At 43.1% G+C, this 15,872-nt stretch overlaps 1 protein-coding gene and 1 non-coding gene across 2 annotated transcripts in view; one reads left to right on the top strand and one right to left on the bottom strand.

The window, feature by feature from the left end:
* Nucleotides 1-248: 248 nt before the first annotated feature.
* On the top strand, nucleotides 249-351 carry LOC111764814 (U6 spliceosomal RNA). The gene has a single exon (XR_002797328.1). It is a non-coding gene; the product is annotated as a U6 spliceosomal RNA (small nuclear RNA).
* Nucleotides 352-4,161: 3,810 nt separating this feature from the next.
* POP1 (POP1 homolog, ribonuclease P/MRP subunit) overlaps nucleotides 4,162-15,872 on the bottom strand; it is a 36,450-nt gene continuing 24,739 nt past the window's right edge. Inside the window, exons 14-16 of the mRNA XM_058275766.1 lie at nucleotides 14,795-14,949; nucleotides 7,545-7,874; nucleotides 4,162-6,206 (exon numbers count right to left, since the gene is read on the bottom strand). Of these exons, the coding sequence (XP_058131749.1) occupies nucleotides 5,564-6,206; nucleotides 7,545-7,874; nucleotides 14,795-14,949 (1,128 nt within the window). The 3' untranslated portion in view covers nucleotides 4,162-5,563. The remainder of the gene's footprint in view (nucleotides 6,207-7,544; nucleotides 7,875-14,794; nucleotides 14,950-15,872) is intronic.

The following is a 15,872-nucleotide window of genomic DNA, read 5'->3' as shown; positions in this document are numbered from 1 at the left end:
GCTGTCCCAGGCTCTGCTTTTGGGGAGACCAAGTTAACACATGCCCCGAGCACACCAGAACACACCAGGCTCTCCCTTAAGCCAGCAGGGCCTGCCAGAGGTTGTTTTGAGAACAAATTATGTCTTGTCCAAAAATATAATTGACGGTTCTCTGTAAGATGTTGGCAACAAGAAAAGAAAAGTTAAAGAGATGAGGCTTGTGCAGCCTGGAGAAGAGAAATCAAAAAGGTCAACAACCAGCTTATAAAAAACAAAGGGTGCTCGTATACTAAAATTGGAACGATACAGAGAAGATTAGCATGGGCCCTGCACAAGGATGACACGCAAATTCATGAAGTGTTCTGTAATTTTTTAGTATTTTTTTTCTAAAGGGTATGTATTTACCACATCAGCCAGTGAGGTCTAGAATTTTTATTCTGTGGGAATTTTATGAAGATTTCAATCATTTATTAAAGAAATATTGACATCTGTTTATTATGAGTGAGCTTTTGTACAAAGTGACTTCTACAGAATTAATACATTCCATTTAACTCTCTAGTCTTGACATACATTTTATGTAATTTTATTATCTTTTTTCTTATCTGTAGAATCTGACATTATTTTTGCAATCACAATCTTGGTAATTTGTGTCCTTTCTATTTTATTGATTGTTCTAGAAAGTGGTTTGACAATTTCAATTGTCATTAAACTATTTGTTAATTTTTAAAAAACAACAAAGGGATGGTCCTTGACAAGCGTAAACTGGTGCTGAAGGGCCATTTAGCCCATTGGTGCACTGCCAAGGTGGGGAGTGGCATCTTCTGCTGAAGTGGTGAGCTCCCTGTCATCAGAGGCATTCAGCTTCTGATGAAGGGACAAATTCATTGGGGATGACACTAACAGATTCAGTCCTTCAGTAAGTCTTTCAAGTTATTTATTCTCAAGAGGGCCTCTTTAAAAATCATAGTCTCTTACTAGGATTTTGGTAGTATAGGTCTGTCCCCCATAAAGGTGATCTCATAAATACCCCCAGTTCAAGGACTTACACAACTGGATTGAATAGTATTTTAGTTCGAGCAGGCTGTTTCTCATGAGGTCTTGGCACCACCTAGTGGCGCACATGTCCATTACAACATGTGCCTGGTAGTATTGTGCTAATACACCCTCTTCTATTAATTTATCACTTCAACAAAAACGTATGGCCTAGACACTGTGCTAGAACCAAGGAGTGTAACAGTCATCAAGAAAGACATGGTCTTGCCTTCATGAGGCTCACAGTCTAATGAAGCAGACAGTCAATAAACAAGTAAATAACGAAAGAATGTATTATAAACTGCGATGCCATAAGGAAATAAACCCATTGGGTGATAGAGAACCATGTTGGCAGAAGGAGGATATTTTCAGAAGGGTAGGCAGAGAAGACCTCTCAAAAGGGGACAGTCGTGCAGAAAGCCTGGGGAAGGAGGGGTTGAGAACATTCCGTGAAGGCAGAGAGCAGCACATGCAAATTCATGGAGGCTCCAAGAGACTGCTGGCCAAGGAGCTGAAAGACCAGTGTGTTCAGAACACGGTGAGACTGGAACAAGGAACTAGGAGAGTTCCTTGGACATTTCCATAAGTGAAAACAGAAGCTGGCTGGAGTGGGTTCTTTCAGAACAGTACCAGGTTTTTTAAAAATTTAATTTTTTAAAGAAAACTTGGCTGTTTTCTCAGCTCCAGGAGGACCCTAATCAGGGACATCAGTGACAACTATGTGCCCCACTCATGCTATCCCACGTCTGCTCCCACCCTGTATGTCCGGTCCCCCATTCTGAGAAGTTTCTGTATCCTTGGCCAATTACATTGGAAGCTAATTTTAAAAGTCAGGACCAGTTATTCTCAGTCTTGGCTGCAAGTCACCTGAGGCCTTCCTGGGGGAACCAGCTTTTTGAAAACTCCCCAGGTAATTCCACTGTGCAGCCCAGGGAGAGAACTGCTAGTCTGGAAGCATACTCACCAAAAGCAAAAAAAAAAAGAAGACCTCATTTATACTCACAAGTACCAAAGGTTATAAAAGGAATGAGCCAGGCTGTTTGGGGTTTTTTTCAAGCCCAGGCCCCATCCCCAGGTGCGAGTCCCAGTCTGAGCTCTCACTGAGTCCCACCTGGAGGCTTCACAGCGCAGTGACTGGCACAGTGAGCTGGCAGCGCAGCTCTAGATGCTTCCTCCTGGCAAGCAGGCCTGCGACAGGCACAAGAAGGTGGTCTCCCCTGCCCTTCACTCATTCGGGCTCCCCAGGGTGCAGAGGGTCCAAAGAATAGGACCACCTCACACAGCGGGGCTAGTGCAAGCCACACTTCAGGATGGGCTGGGGAACCTTTAAGAAACGCTGCTGCTCTGGAGCCACTCCAGAGCCGGACTTCTGGGGCGAGGCTTGGGCTAGCAGTGTGTTGATAAGCCGACCAGGGGATTCTTACGTGCAGCCACGCTGAAAGGCCGCTGTTGTTAGAGGCAGGCCAGCGGACCTTGGTGTTCCGAGGAGGCTTGCAGAATCGCTGTGTACCTGGGGGTGCTGTTCTGAGTGAAGAGTAATTGCTACATTCTTTTTGTCGCTCTCTTCTCTGCTAAGCAGCCCAGTCTTGGACTGAGCTCTGCGCTCCCCAGAGCCTCAGGCAGCTGTGGGGTCACCCAGCCTGCCACCTGCCCACCTCTCGAGGGTGGGGAGGACCCCGCCCCAGTGTGTGGCAGCCGAGACAGCAAGGCTACACCCGGGTCACAGGGGACCGAGGGCCGCCCCCATCTTTCTATTCCCACCACAAGGAGCATCACCATCAGGGCTCCTGCTAATCAAGCTCCAAAGGAACTGGCAACACGGACAAAGCTGCCCCTGCATTAGACAGATTTTTACAGCAATCACTGGTGCTGTTCTTCTTAAAATAAAACCACCCACACCCATCTTAAAGCCTAGAAGGGCGCGTACCTGAACGGTTGCAGTGGTTATACCTGGGTGGTGAGATTACAGGTGATTTCGTTTTGGTTATTGTTGCTGATCTGCATTTTCTAATTTTTCTATGGTGAATACAGGTTACTTACATAAAAATATTACTTACGTAGTACAACAAAAAGCAGAGGATACGTGTGGAGCTGGCCATGCGCAGCGCTGATGCGCGCAAGGAGTGCCGTGCCACGCAAGGGTGTCCCCCGCGTGGGGGAGCCCCACGCGCAAGGAGTGTGCCCGTGAGGAGAGCCGCCCAGCGTGAAAAGAAAGAGCAGCCTGCCCAGGAATGGCGCCGCCCACACTTCCCGTGCCGCTGACGACAACAGAAGCGGACAAAGAAACAAGACGCAGCAAATAGACACCAAGAACAGACAACCGGGGGAAGGGGGGAAATTAAATAAATAAATAAATCTTTAAAAAAAAAAAAAAAAGCAGAGGATAACCTCAAGGCAAGACTGAGTTGTTCCGCACACCACTCAGGCGTGAGGCCGTGAGCACGTGGCGCTCGCTGGCCTCCAGGGGCTCCAGCTCGCAGCTCGCCTTTCTGGCTCTCCCTGGCCTCGCGAATTCCGAGATCGCTGCGTCCTTGGCGAGAGGACAGGGCCACGTGCTACTTATCTGGGACTCTCTTGCGTGACTCTACTATAGTGGCAGGCACCTTGTAAGACCTAAATAAACACATTCATTCAATTGCTAGAGAATAAAACCACTCCCATCATTCTTCTCGTAAGGGAAATGGATTCTTTGGTGTACACGAGCAGATCCGGTTACAGTGTTTCCCATGAAACGTTCCATGAAACGAGTGTTCTCTGGTAAGAGGTATAAAGGAAAAGGGGGGGGGGGGCGGGGAATGTGCCTGTGAGACATATCTTTCCTGAAGAGCCTTGACTATGCTAACACTGTGAACCTGTAATAGGATACAGGATATAGCTTTTCCCACATTTAGCCATAAAACACTATTCTCAGGAAGCACCTGCAGGGACTAGTGCTCCCAGGAGTGTTTCAGGAAATGCTGGTCTACGTTTCTTTAACTCTCCTACTATCCACCAAGCAGAGCCTGGGCCCTGCACCGAGGCAACGCAGCAGGCCCCGAGCAGGGAGCTGCACAGAATGAGGTTGGTGGACAGCTGTCATCACGTGAGCTGAGCACAGATGAACTGACAGCTGGAAAATAAGAGGTGAATGTCCCAGTAAATACTCGCAGCTGAACATCAGGTGACATTTTAATTGGTTATGTTTACAGCAACACTTAGTTATGCTTTTTTTTTTTCCAGTTTTCATTTGGGTTGGACACAAACACATTCAGAGGCATGGTAACAGGAAAAACATCAGAAATTTCACTGGCTCAGTTTCACGTGGCTCAATACAGTACGTGACTACTGTAATACTTGCTATAACCTTCCCCAAATCATCACAACTGACATTTACTGCCAAATGATCCCGCAAAAAAAACCAATGCATTCACATGAATTAAAATGTCTAACTGTACATTTAATTTTATTTTTAAGTCCAAATTGTATTTCTTCTGGTTTCAAGCCTATTCTGGCTCTGCTGAAATTTATGGCAGGAAAATAAAGGACCGAGGAGGTGAGACATACGTGGCAAAAATTAATGAGCCACCTAGTTTCTCTCCAAGTGGAAAAAAGCAAGGACAACCCACTCTTTCTATGGGGAAAGGATGAGACCTTTCTTTTATATCCTGTTCAAAATCTCAGATGGACAGTGTGATTAGTGTTTAAAAAGCAGCTTGTCATTTTAGTTATCACCTTGCAGAGGTAGATATTACACTGTACAGCCATTTCCCAAAGTGTGTTCTTAAGTGATCAGAGTTACCCAAATCAAACTGACCTAAGAATCCTTTTTTTAGGTTACACATTTCATAGATAATAATTTGGGAAATGCCCGTTACCTTTGAGAAATACCTTGCAGAAACAAAAGGCACTGAAAAATTAAGTAACTGCTGGGATCATGTGTTGATCAACAACAAAAACAAGGGGACACAAAGTCCTAGGCCCCCATTCTAATTCCAGCCCAACACGTCTGCCATGAACTGAGCCTGCCTGAAAACAGGCAACAAAAAATTTCCTGTAATTTCTGTCTTTACACTGGAAGGTGTTAGGCTTGCTGATTAGCGTGCAGAGGTGAGCATGGCCCGTTTGGGGGCCTATAGTTCACATACAGGAAGGGGCCTGGTATTTATAATCTTTTCCTCTTCTGTAACAATTAAATCATTAAACAACCATTGTTGCTTATCTACACTTGATGGCCCTTCGCTACAAATAAAAGAAAGGCCTATATAAAGGCAGAACTTCCAATTATTTCCAGCCAGAATTACACAGATTGAGAAATCAGAATACAAAAGCTTTTTGGCTATATATGCCAACTAATTTTAAAATATTACAGAAAAGATAGGCAAAAATGGAAATCAACAACATTACTGGAATGATGTCAATGTTTCATCCATTTGCATAATATATAATTTTTTATTCTTGTTACCAAGGAATTTCACATGATAGTCTCAAAATGAAGATGGTGAAAACAAACCTTTCCAACTGTAGAACTTGGCAAAGAAAATGATCTACAGCCTGCCAGGATATAAAGCAGTGTTCACACCTCAATGGCAAGTCTCGCAAACCGATACTGCGGAGAGGTGGGAGGCCTCAGTAGCACTAAGCCCCGCTCACCTGCCGGCTGACTGAACAGCACATCCAGCAAGCCTGTCAAACTAACAAACCCCAGGGCTTCTCCACAGCCCACAGCCATGGAAAAATCTCCCTGAGTAACAAAGCCTAGGAGAACTCTGGAGCAGTGCGCCGTCACACCTGGGAGAGGACCTGACCACAACCCCAGAGTTAAAGCTTCGTGCCCAGCAGTAGCGTCCTCTCCTGCCGGGCCCCCAGGAGCAGCATTTCTTCGTTTCTGCCTCTTCTCCATTTTCTTCTTCTCTCTCTGTTTCAGGATCTTGCTCTTGAACGGGTCGCTGTGTTTGGACTCCTGGGGCCCACAATACTGCCGGTCCTGTCTGAGCTGGAGGAAGTCCTCCTTGGCCGGGACACAGATCATGGTGTGTGGCTCTGGGCTGCCCTTCTGGAGCAGGGACAGGCTGACCCACACCAGGGCCCTGGGGAAGCGGTCCAAGACGGCCAGGCAGGCCTCTTGGGTCAGTTCTAGCTGGCCTCCACTGGAAGCTCGCCGGGCCGCCCGGCCGCCCCCACACCAGGCTGACAGCTGCTTTAGTAATTTTCTACTCCTGCATGAAGAGGAAGACACATATTTGAGGATATTTTGCTCGAGGAAAAAATACACAATTAGAAAACAGGCTGTTGCTAGAGTTAATTTGAGTTTGGTGTGCTATATGTGGGAAATCATCAAAACTTAAACTTTGCAAACATTAAAAATAATGTACCTTAATACAACTTAATGATGATGATTTTCTTTTTTACATGGCTACTATCCTGAAACTGAAGGACTCAAGGTTTAAGCTGAAGGCCGAGAAAAACGAGACAATGGGATTAGACTCTCAGGCTGTAATGACAGTGTAGGTATGGGCACAAAGAAAAGCTGATATTTTGATGAGAAAAGAACTCAAATTGGCAGTTTGTAGCCATACTGAGAACAGATACATTTTTATATGATAGCCTCTATGATAAAACAATATTACGTTGAATGGACTGTGACTCTACCACAAATTCAGATACCTCAAAAGTACAAGAAATATAATTCAGTAATTTTGGGGGGAGGGGGCGGGACTCAGCATGGCTTTTATTTCCCCCAGCCCAGTTTTTCATGTTCACAGAGCTGGCAAGTCCAACTCTGGAAGGAACACGCCTGAACACACAGCACCTGAGCCTGCATCCTTTTCTGTCTTGAGAGCTTTTGATGTTTGCCACCTGGTGCCATCAATACCCCGAGCCAGTGTTTGAGGCAGTGGCCAGTGAGTGGGCGCCAAGTCCAGCAGCTCAGGGTGTGCTCTGACGGCCTCCCTTTGGGGCCATCTGGACGGCGGTGGCGAAGCAGCTCCGCAGGGCCTCGAACGCTTGGGCACAGGGGTCCTTCCTCAGGCGGCCGCCGGGGGCAGTGGCGGCCTGCACACACCTGCCGTATGCGGCGGCCTGGGCCCCACAGGCCGCCAGGCACCCAGGGAAGGCGCAAAGGGGGGTCTGCATGCGACCCCACAACGCTCCGTTCGTCGACATGAACGGCCCTAATTCAGTGATTTAAAGCAAAGAATGCTTGCTCTGAGTGTGCAAAAGTTCTTTATTACCTAAGACCTTTGTACTGCTCTAGGAGCAAAGACTAAATGAAACAGGTTCATAAGTCTGCTCAGGGAAAAAAATCACCATGGTTTAAGATCTATTACAATATTTTAACTCATCTCATCAGTTAGTATCATGCCCCAAATCAAATTTTATTAAGCTGTTTCTCTGAGCCTTCTATGAAATACTGATGGACTGCTGTTCCCTTCCAGAAAGTCCACAAAGTCACGTGGGCCCTGGCATAAAGGAATAATGCTGAGTTTTACATTCTGTAACCTGTTCAGTGTTAAAACAAACAATCCAAAATTTAGCCAGCGGTCATGTACACTTACCTAAGGACGCAGAAATCCCTGGCAGTGGCAGCATGGCTCTCCCTAGCCTGGTCTTGACACTCTGTGTCCATGACTTCCTCTGGCTCGCTGGGTTCATTTGTGAATGAACCCATTTTATCAGAGAGCATAAGAGTTTTGTCAGATGTGGGAGCACAAGGTACCGCATCTCTCCTCGAGTCACTCTCCCCACCACTTGGAGATGAAACTACAGAGGAGTTCTCTTGGGCCTGGACTCTTGATTCCCAGTCTTGAGTCAACTGCTCCCAGGGACAAGAGAAAGGGGCCAAAGTGCCAAGCTTAACATAGTTGGGCCGTTTTGCAGGAGGGCGTCTGATGAAAAACAAAGATGAGAACAATTTTGATAATTTCAATAACAAATTTGATAATTTTAGTAATTTTGATAATTATTTTTAAATAATTATGGCCATTATACTACACCTCTATTTTAAAAACAAATAGGAAAAAAAACTTCCCAAGAAATACATGATAAAGAAAAACCAACTCTACTAGCAGAACATTTTTGCTACTGTTTTTATTTTAACGGACATTACATCCAAAAAGTAGCCCCAGGTCACCACAGCACAACTCCAGGGACGGCTCTTCCTGAAAGACTACAGGTAAATAGTGCCCCCTGGAGTTGTGCAATAATGTCTCTGTACCATTACAAGGTTCAAAATTCAAAGGGCCCCAAAGGGGTTATGAATGCAACTATAGACTTCAGTAGACTTATGATTATTCTAGCAATGGAAGAACTTGTATCATTCATATAAAGGCAGTGGTCACGAGAGGTTCTGAGAGGAGAGAGAGGGAAGAATAGGTATAACATGAGGTACTTTAGAGACATTGGAATTGTCCTGCATGACATTGCAATGATGGATAGGCCATTACACATTTTGTCAAAACCTATAAAACTGTGAGGTTCAAAGTATAAACTATAATGTAAATTATAGTCCATGGTTAGTAGCAATGCTTCAATATGTGTTCATGAATTGTAACAAATGTACCACACTAATGAAAGATGTTGTTAATGGGGGAAAGTGTGGGAGGTGGAGAAGGTGGGGTATATGGGAACCCCCTATATTTTTTATGTAACATTTATGTAATCCAAAGCTTCTTAAAAAATAAAAAATTAACTCAAAAAAAGAGGGGAGGGGTTATGATGAAGTTTTATCTCTCACTCTTGCCCAGATGATATCTTTATCAGCTTCTTACAAATCCTTCCGGAGACATTTATGTACATATAAGCAGATAAATAAGTATTTATTTTTCCCCAAGTTTACACAAGTGATTGCAGACTACATGTGGAAAATTTTGCTTAACTTTACTTTTTTTCATTTAACAAAATATCTTGTAGACCATTTTATATCAGTACATTGAGAGCTTCCTCATTCTTTTGCAAAAGGCTGCTCATCTTATTCCTCTACATAATTAAAACCCTTGTTTAGACAGCCCTCTTGTGAAGGACATTCTCAAGTGTTTGCTTCTATAAGCAATTTGCACTGAATAACTCTGACTATTTGGCATATGCACAAGTATATCCATAGGATAAACTCCTAGAACTTAAAAAGCATTAGCAGTTTTGACAGTTATTTCCAAACTGCCCACCACAAGGTTGACACCAACTTACCTCCCCAGCAAAGTATGAAAGAGGCAGAACCTGAGAAGTACCACAAGCTAGTGAGACCCAGGCCTGCTCTAATTCCTAACAAGGCCAAGAAACAGGGCTCAGCCTGGCTGCTGGCCATTCTGGGCTGGAGGATCCTGAGGAGTCATGACTGCATCCTCAGGCTGGTGGTCTATTTTGGGACAGTCCCCACATTTCTTCTTGATCCATGCACTTCTTACCACAAGCTATGTGCTAGGACTTCAAATGGAATGAGGAAATGAGGCTTCATCTGGGGTTCCACTGGAGCCTCCAGTCTCGAGGTTGCACCAAATACGTACTGGCCTAAGGGGGCGGCTGGCGAAGCACGCTTCCAAAGCCCTTCAAAAGTCCAAAGGGATCAACATGTACACCCATTTCAGTCCCATGAATAGAAAACCATTTTAATTGCAGCCTACGTAGTCCTGCAACATGGTACAGCAGAACACAAAATTCTTAGACCTCTCTGACCCAATCTGCCTTCAGCTTTACAGATCCAGGTGGAGTATACAGTACAAAAAGTAGGATTTGAAATCATCATTTTCTGAAGTTAAAGAAAAGGTAAGTTCAAGAAGTAGAGGAAATTCAAGTCCAAGTTGAACAAAATAATAAAAACAGGACAATAAGGAAACAAGGCATAATCAGAATTTTGATTAGGCTTTTAAAGAAAAAAAATTTCTCCTTTAACCCAGAAAAAAAGCTCAATATATTTTAAACAAAGTGTCCCATAATTTCATATTGACGTAAATGGAGATAAAAGGTAGAAGGAATTCACACCTTCATACATTCTCTCTGCTTTTAATATACAGCAATACTAGATGAAGTATGAGATTATATAGATGGCATTGGGTGGGGATTAGGGCTGGAATGGCTTACCGTTTCATAAAACAGTTTCATACTTTACACTAAAATAAACTCAGGAAAGACTCAAATAATGACAATAAAAGCTCACTTATCATACACCAATGCTGATCACTTATCATACACCAATGCTGTTCCAAGTTCTTTACATATTTTAATACATTTAATCCTTGAGCAGAGACAGGCTAGGTTTTCATCAAATTCATTTTCCCTTCTTCCTGGGCACAGTGCTAGATTACAGGCCCCAGCCTCCCCTGTGACCAAGAAACCGAGCCAGCAGAATGCGTGGAAGTGACAAGCTCTCCCCCATCAGCCGGCTGGAGGCTGACTACCCTATGGCCCTAGGGCAGTGAAAGGTGCCCAGGTCCCCAAAACACCAGCGCTTGATCAGGGACGCCACACTCAAGTGTTACACAAGTGAGGAATAAACTTGTACTGTGCTAAGCCACAGACATTTGGGGGATTGTTCCAGCAAGTAGCACAACAACACATGAAGCAGGTCCCTGTCCAAACTGAGGCCCCAAAAGCTAATAAGGGGAGGAGCAGTGTGACCTCATTACCCACTCTGTCTTATTACCTCTTATAATACGAAGGTGAGGGAGAATGGAAGCATGCAATGGAGAAAGGGAGTATACATAAACGAACAAACTCGACAGCAACTTTGTGCAGACCAGAGATGAAAGCAATTGAATCAATGCCCTGCACCTAAGAGCCAATAAAAGACAAACAAGCAAAACACAACAAATAAAACCTGGGGGGATCATTTTAACCAAATATCAAAAGAAATCTCAATCCAAACATGTTTGCGTTAGGATCCTCTACTCTTCCACAAGGTGTCCTCAAGGACACCTTGAGACAATGAATACTCCAGCAGCTATTAATAGGTCCCTGGAAGAACATGGCAAAGACTTAATAGTCAAAAGGGCAGCATGGAGCTAAGGGGTGTGGAGTTTTTCTTTTAGGATTAATGAAATAGCTCTAAAATGCTTTTGGTGATGAATGTACAACACTGATTATACTAAAAGCCAATGATTCTACACTTTGGATAGATTGTATAGTATGTGACTATATCTCAGTAAAACTGATTTTAAATAAATAAATATGCAAAAAGAGCCAGAAATAGCACCTGTGCAGCAGGGGAAGTGTAGAGAAATTGTGAGGTGATGAATATTTTGTGCTTTTTTATTTATTATTATTATTGAAATAATGAAAATGCTCTGATAAAGATTGAAGGGATGAATGCACAACTATGTGATTATGCCAAATACCACTGATTGTACATTTTGGATGAATTGTACACTTTACTAATATGTATCAATAAAATTGATTTGTTTAAAATAAATTTTAAAAAATAAATGGAGACAGAGAGAGAGAGAGAAAAGAGGGCAGCATGGAGTACACATGAGAACCCATAGCCCTGGCAGGGGCTGGGCCTAAGGAGAAGGAAAAAGGCAAAGGCCATTATGCACTGTAGGGTGTCACCACCTGGAAAAAAATTTTGCAATCTAGTGGAGTGGGGCCAGAAGCCATATACCCAGTGAAGAAGCTGTCATCGGCACAAAGAAACAAACTCTGCAGTAGAAAAAGGAATCCAAGAAATAAATGGGCAATGTACCAAAAAAGAAACAGAAAATGGGGAGGGCAGAGACTCATTAGAAAAATTTTTTTTTTAATTTAAAACAATGAGATACTATTCTTTCACCCACCAGTTTGGTAAATATTAAAAGATTGGTAGTATCCTATTTGGTGAGAGTTAGAGAAACAGGCATCCTCATAACTACAGATGGAATTCTAAAAATTAGCACAAAGATCTGAAGAGCAATTTGACAAGAGTCTCTCAAAGCCTTAAATGTGCATCTTTTTTTTTTTTAAAGCCAGAAATTTTACTTTTAGGGATCTGGCCTGAGGAGATCCGCCCTAAGGTGTGTGCTTGCCCTCCGTGGCAGCCCAATTTCGTGGTGGCTGTTTCTTCCTCCCAGTCCACGGGTCCAGGCATGGGCAGGTGCTCCCTTGCTCCTCACTGACACTCCCAAACCATTTTCCTCCTCTCCCCTCCTCCAGGACCCAGCTCCCTGGGCACGTGCCATCAGAGCCCCTGCTCGCCGGCCCCCTCCCTCCGTCCTCCATCGCCCTCCCAGGCACTCTATTCCCCCACGGCCCCTTCACTCCACAGGGGGCTTTGGAGGCTATTTAAAGCATCCTCCCAAGACCCCGGCCTAGCAGCTTCTGGGCATCCTCACTTCTCATCTTCTACTTCACCCGCCTCCACCATGCCCTCTCCTGGCCATACCTTGGGCTCCGGTGGGCCAACCCTGCTCCACCTTAAAACGTCCATGTCAAGCAGCCATCCTATTCACAGAGCCATGCCTCTTTTTCCAGACCACTGACCACGACCATCCTTGAACCAGTGAACCTCCTATTCATTTACCCTTCCGTTTTCTCATTTCGCATCATACGCTGCCTCCCACCTCTCTCCTCATCACCTCAGAGTCCTGATTCATACGATAATCACTTAACGTACCCTCAGCTCCCTCCACCAAAGTCACCCAGCAAAACCCACCCTGGCTACATTCAACTTTCCACCTACTCCTGCCTGCACATGAGTGGCAGAACAGAGCTAGGCAAGAATACACGATGGCCCTGAATGGTGTTATTTTATAAACACAAACTGGAGTGGACTCGGTAACTATGTTTCTCTATGCACTTCAACCTTCTACTCTCCCAGAAAACTGTTTATTTCAATTCCTCTCTCTTCAGCACTCCAACAGCCTCTCTGCCCTCCTTTCTCCTAGCTGATAACCTCACCTCTTCTTTTGCTAAGAAAACAGAACCGAGAGTACTACCTCATCTCCCTACCACAAAGTCTAACCTACCCACGTCAGTACTCAGTTTCAACTTTCCCACCTAATTAAACACGCACTGATCCCATGCCCTCTCCCCCACTCAAGGACTTTGCTCTTGCAGTTTTGGTCTCCCTCCAAGTCCTGAACCAATATCCACCCCCTCTGGATCCCTCCCACCAGTCTAGAAACACACGTTTCCATCAAGAATAGAAGCTCTGCGAGGTCAGGAACAGACTGCCTCGTCCCCTGCTACAGCATCTGTGCCTGGGATGGCGTTTGACACATAGTAGGATCTAAATAAGTATTTGTTAAATGAATGAATAAATCAGACGAATAAGTAATGATGTAGACAGAAAGATGTTCAGAGAAGCACACTGAAATAAAAAGAGAAATAACCTAACAGGCCACTGGTAAATTATACTACAGCCACACTGGCACCCTATGCTGCTGGTAAACATGAGAATTTAGAGCAGGGGTCGGCAAACCATGACTCATAGGCCAAATCCCACCTGCTGTCTGTTTTTGTACAACCTGAAAGCCAAGAATGGTTTTTAAGTGGTTGAAAAAAAACTCAAAAATAGTATTTCATGACACATGAAAATTATATGAAATTTAAATCTGTGTCCATAAATAAAGTTTTACTGGAACAGAGCCATGCTCATTCATTTATGTATTGTCAGTGGTGACTTTCCTGCTACAATCCCAGAGAGTTAAGTAGTTGCCACAGAGACCAAGGGGCCCACAAAGCCAAAAATACTTATTATCTTGTCCTTTATGGAAGTTTGCCAACGTTTGATTTAGAGCCATATTTATTGATTTGGGAAAGCTATCCATGATATGCTATTGAAAAAATGCAAGTTTCAAAATAGTATATGTAACACAACCCTTTTAAAAAAATATTTGTATGCATAAAGAAGTCTACAGGGTGAAATACATTTTACTGTTAATTATTATTATTTGTCAAACACATAGAAGACCCTTAACTACATAATATGGGAGACACAAGGATGTGCAATATATGATTGCTACCTTCAGAGTTCAAAAACTAGCAGTCCAGGAATGTATCACCATTCACTCCTTCGTTCATTCATTCATTCATTATTCAACAAGTAGTTTGAAAGTCGGGCACTCTGTCTGTCGCTGTGGTTGCAGCAGTGAAAAGGAAAACACAATCCCTGTCTCACGGAACTCACAGTCAAGAAACTGACCAACATTCAATTATTTGCTCATTCATCAGTCAACAAATAAAAGTGCCTATTGAGCATCAGGCACCGGCTTGGTTCTGCAAATGCCACAACAAACGAGAGAGACAGTGCGTTTCTGTGCTTCCAGGGCCTACAGTTCAGTGGGAAGTAAAGGCTCCCAATGTTACAGCGCACTTCCTCCCTCACCGACCACGGCCCCAATGAAAAGCAAAGAAGAAAGAAAAAAAGTCTAGATGGATAGATATCAAAATCTAACACAACGCTTATCTCTGGATGATAGGACTATTCCAGTTTATAAGCCATTTTTATACTTTTCCAACATTTCATTAAATTTTATAAATATGCATTATTTCTATAATCAGTATTTTCCCTTTAGTGGGGTGGTAGTGGGAATCCAATGACAAGTGTCCAAAAGTCATATGGACAATTTTGATGTACACCATTATCAATGGAAGCAAATAACCAAGAGAAGGGTTTGTAACCCCCATGGACTTTGTATAAGTCAGATATAAGACCATCTCCTGACTTAAGAATTACCTTCCTAATGACTTCTCGGTAAAGCTGAATTCAAGGGATAGTCCATGAAAACTCTCCATTACATAATAAGCTGCCTACATCTTCCCAAATGTTGTTGGCCAGTGTGACGAGGCACTTCTCTGTCCTTAAGATTCTATCAAACTAGAGAAGCCAGTTTCTTACCTTTTGTACTTTTCGAGAAGATTCTTAGCCTGCTCTTCAGCAAAGAGAATCCCAGCAGGACAGTCTGGAAAATCACCAGGGATGTTAGGTGACCTTTTATATTGAGAATGTACTAAAGCCTCTTTTAATCCTCCAACTCTTGCACCTCGATAGATCTAAAAAAGAAATGACAAAAAGATACTGTCAGTTTACCTACTTAAATTGAAACTGCTTGATTGTTTTGTACAGAAAAAAATTGGAAACAACCTAAATGTCCATCAAACGGAGACTAGATAAATACATTGTAGGAAAATCTTGCGATTCTTTACCATACAACAGTGAAAATGAATGAAATAGAGCTTCATCAATCAACATGGAAAAATCTCAATGCTGAGTGAATCTAGCAAGCTGCCCAAGGAGATATGCAGTGATATATATAAAACTTAAACACAGGTATTTTATTTTTGGATACAAATATACTAAATAAACCTATAAAAACATACATAGTGTAATAAACACCAAAATCCAAACAGTGATTATTTTAGAAGGAGGGAGGAAAATGGGGTTGGAGAGGGGTACACAGTGCTTCAAGTCAATCAGTAATATTTTATTCTCTAAAGCTTGGGCAGAGTGGGGGAGGTGAAAAGCACAGGAGTTCATTGTTTCAGTATCTATACTTTTTTGTATGCTTGTAATTTTTATTTATAATAAATAATATAAATTTTTATAATAAAAAAATAAGAATTATTTTTAAATATTCCCCCCTAAATAGGAATTAACTGAATTTCCTTTGCATTAGGCACAATGCTAAAATCTACCTGCAAGAATCTACCAAATTTTTTTTTTGTTTTTTTAAAGATACATAGATCACAAAATATGTTACATTAAAAAACATAAGAGGGTCCCATGTACCCCACACCCCTCCCCATACTCCTCCCACATCAACAACCTCTTTCATCATTGTGGCATATTCATTGCATTTGGTGAATACATTTTGGAGCACTGCTACACAGCATGGATTATAGTTTACATTGCAGTTTACACTCTCTCCCGGTCCATTTGGTGGGTTATGGCAGGATAAATAATGTCTAGCATCTGA

The sequence above is a fragment of the Dasypus novemcinctus genome, chromosome 14 (genome assembly GCF_030445035.2).
Source record: "Dasypus novemcinctus isolate mDasNov1 chromosome 14, mDasNov1.1.hap2, whole genome shotgun sequence".
Lineage (NCBI taxonomy): Eukaryota > Metazoa > Chordata > Mammalia > Cingulata > Dasypodidae > Dasypus > Dasypus novemcinctus.
This window is presented reverse-complemented; position numbering and strand designations above follow the sequence as displayed.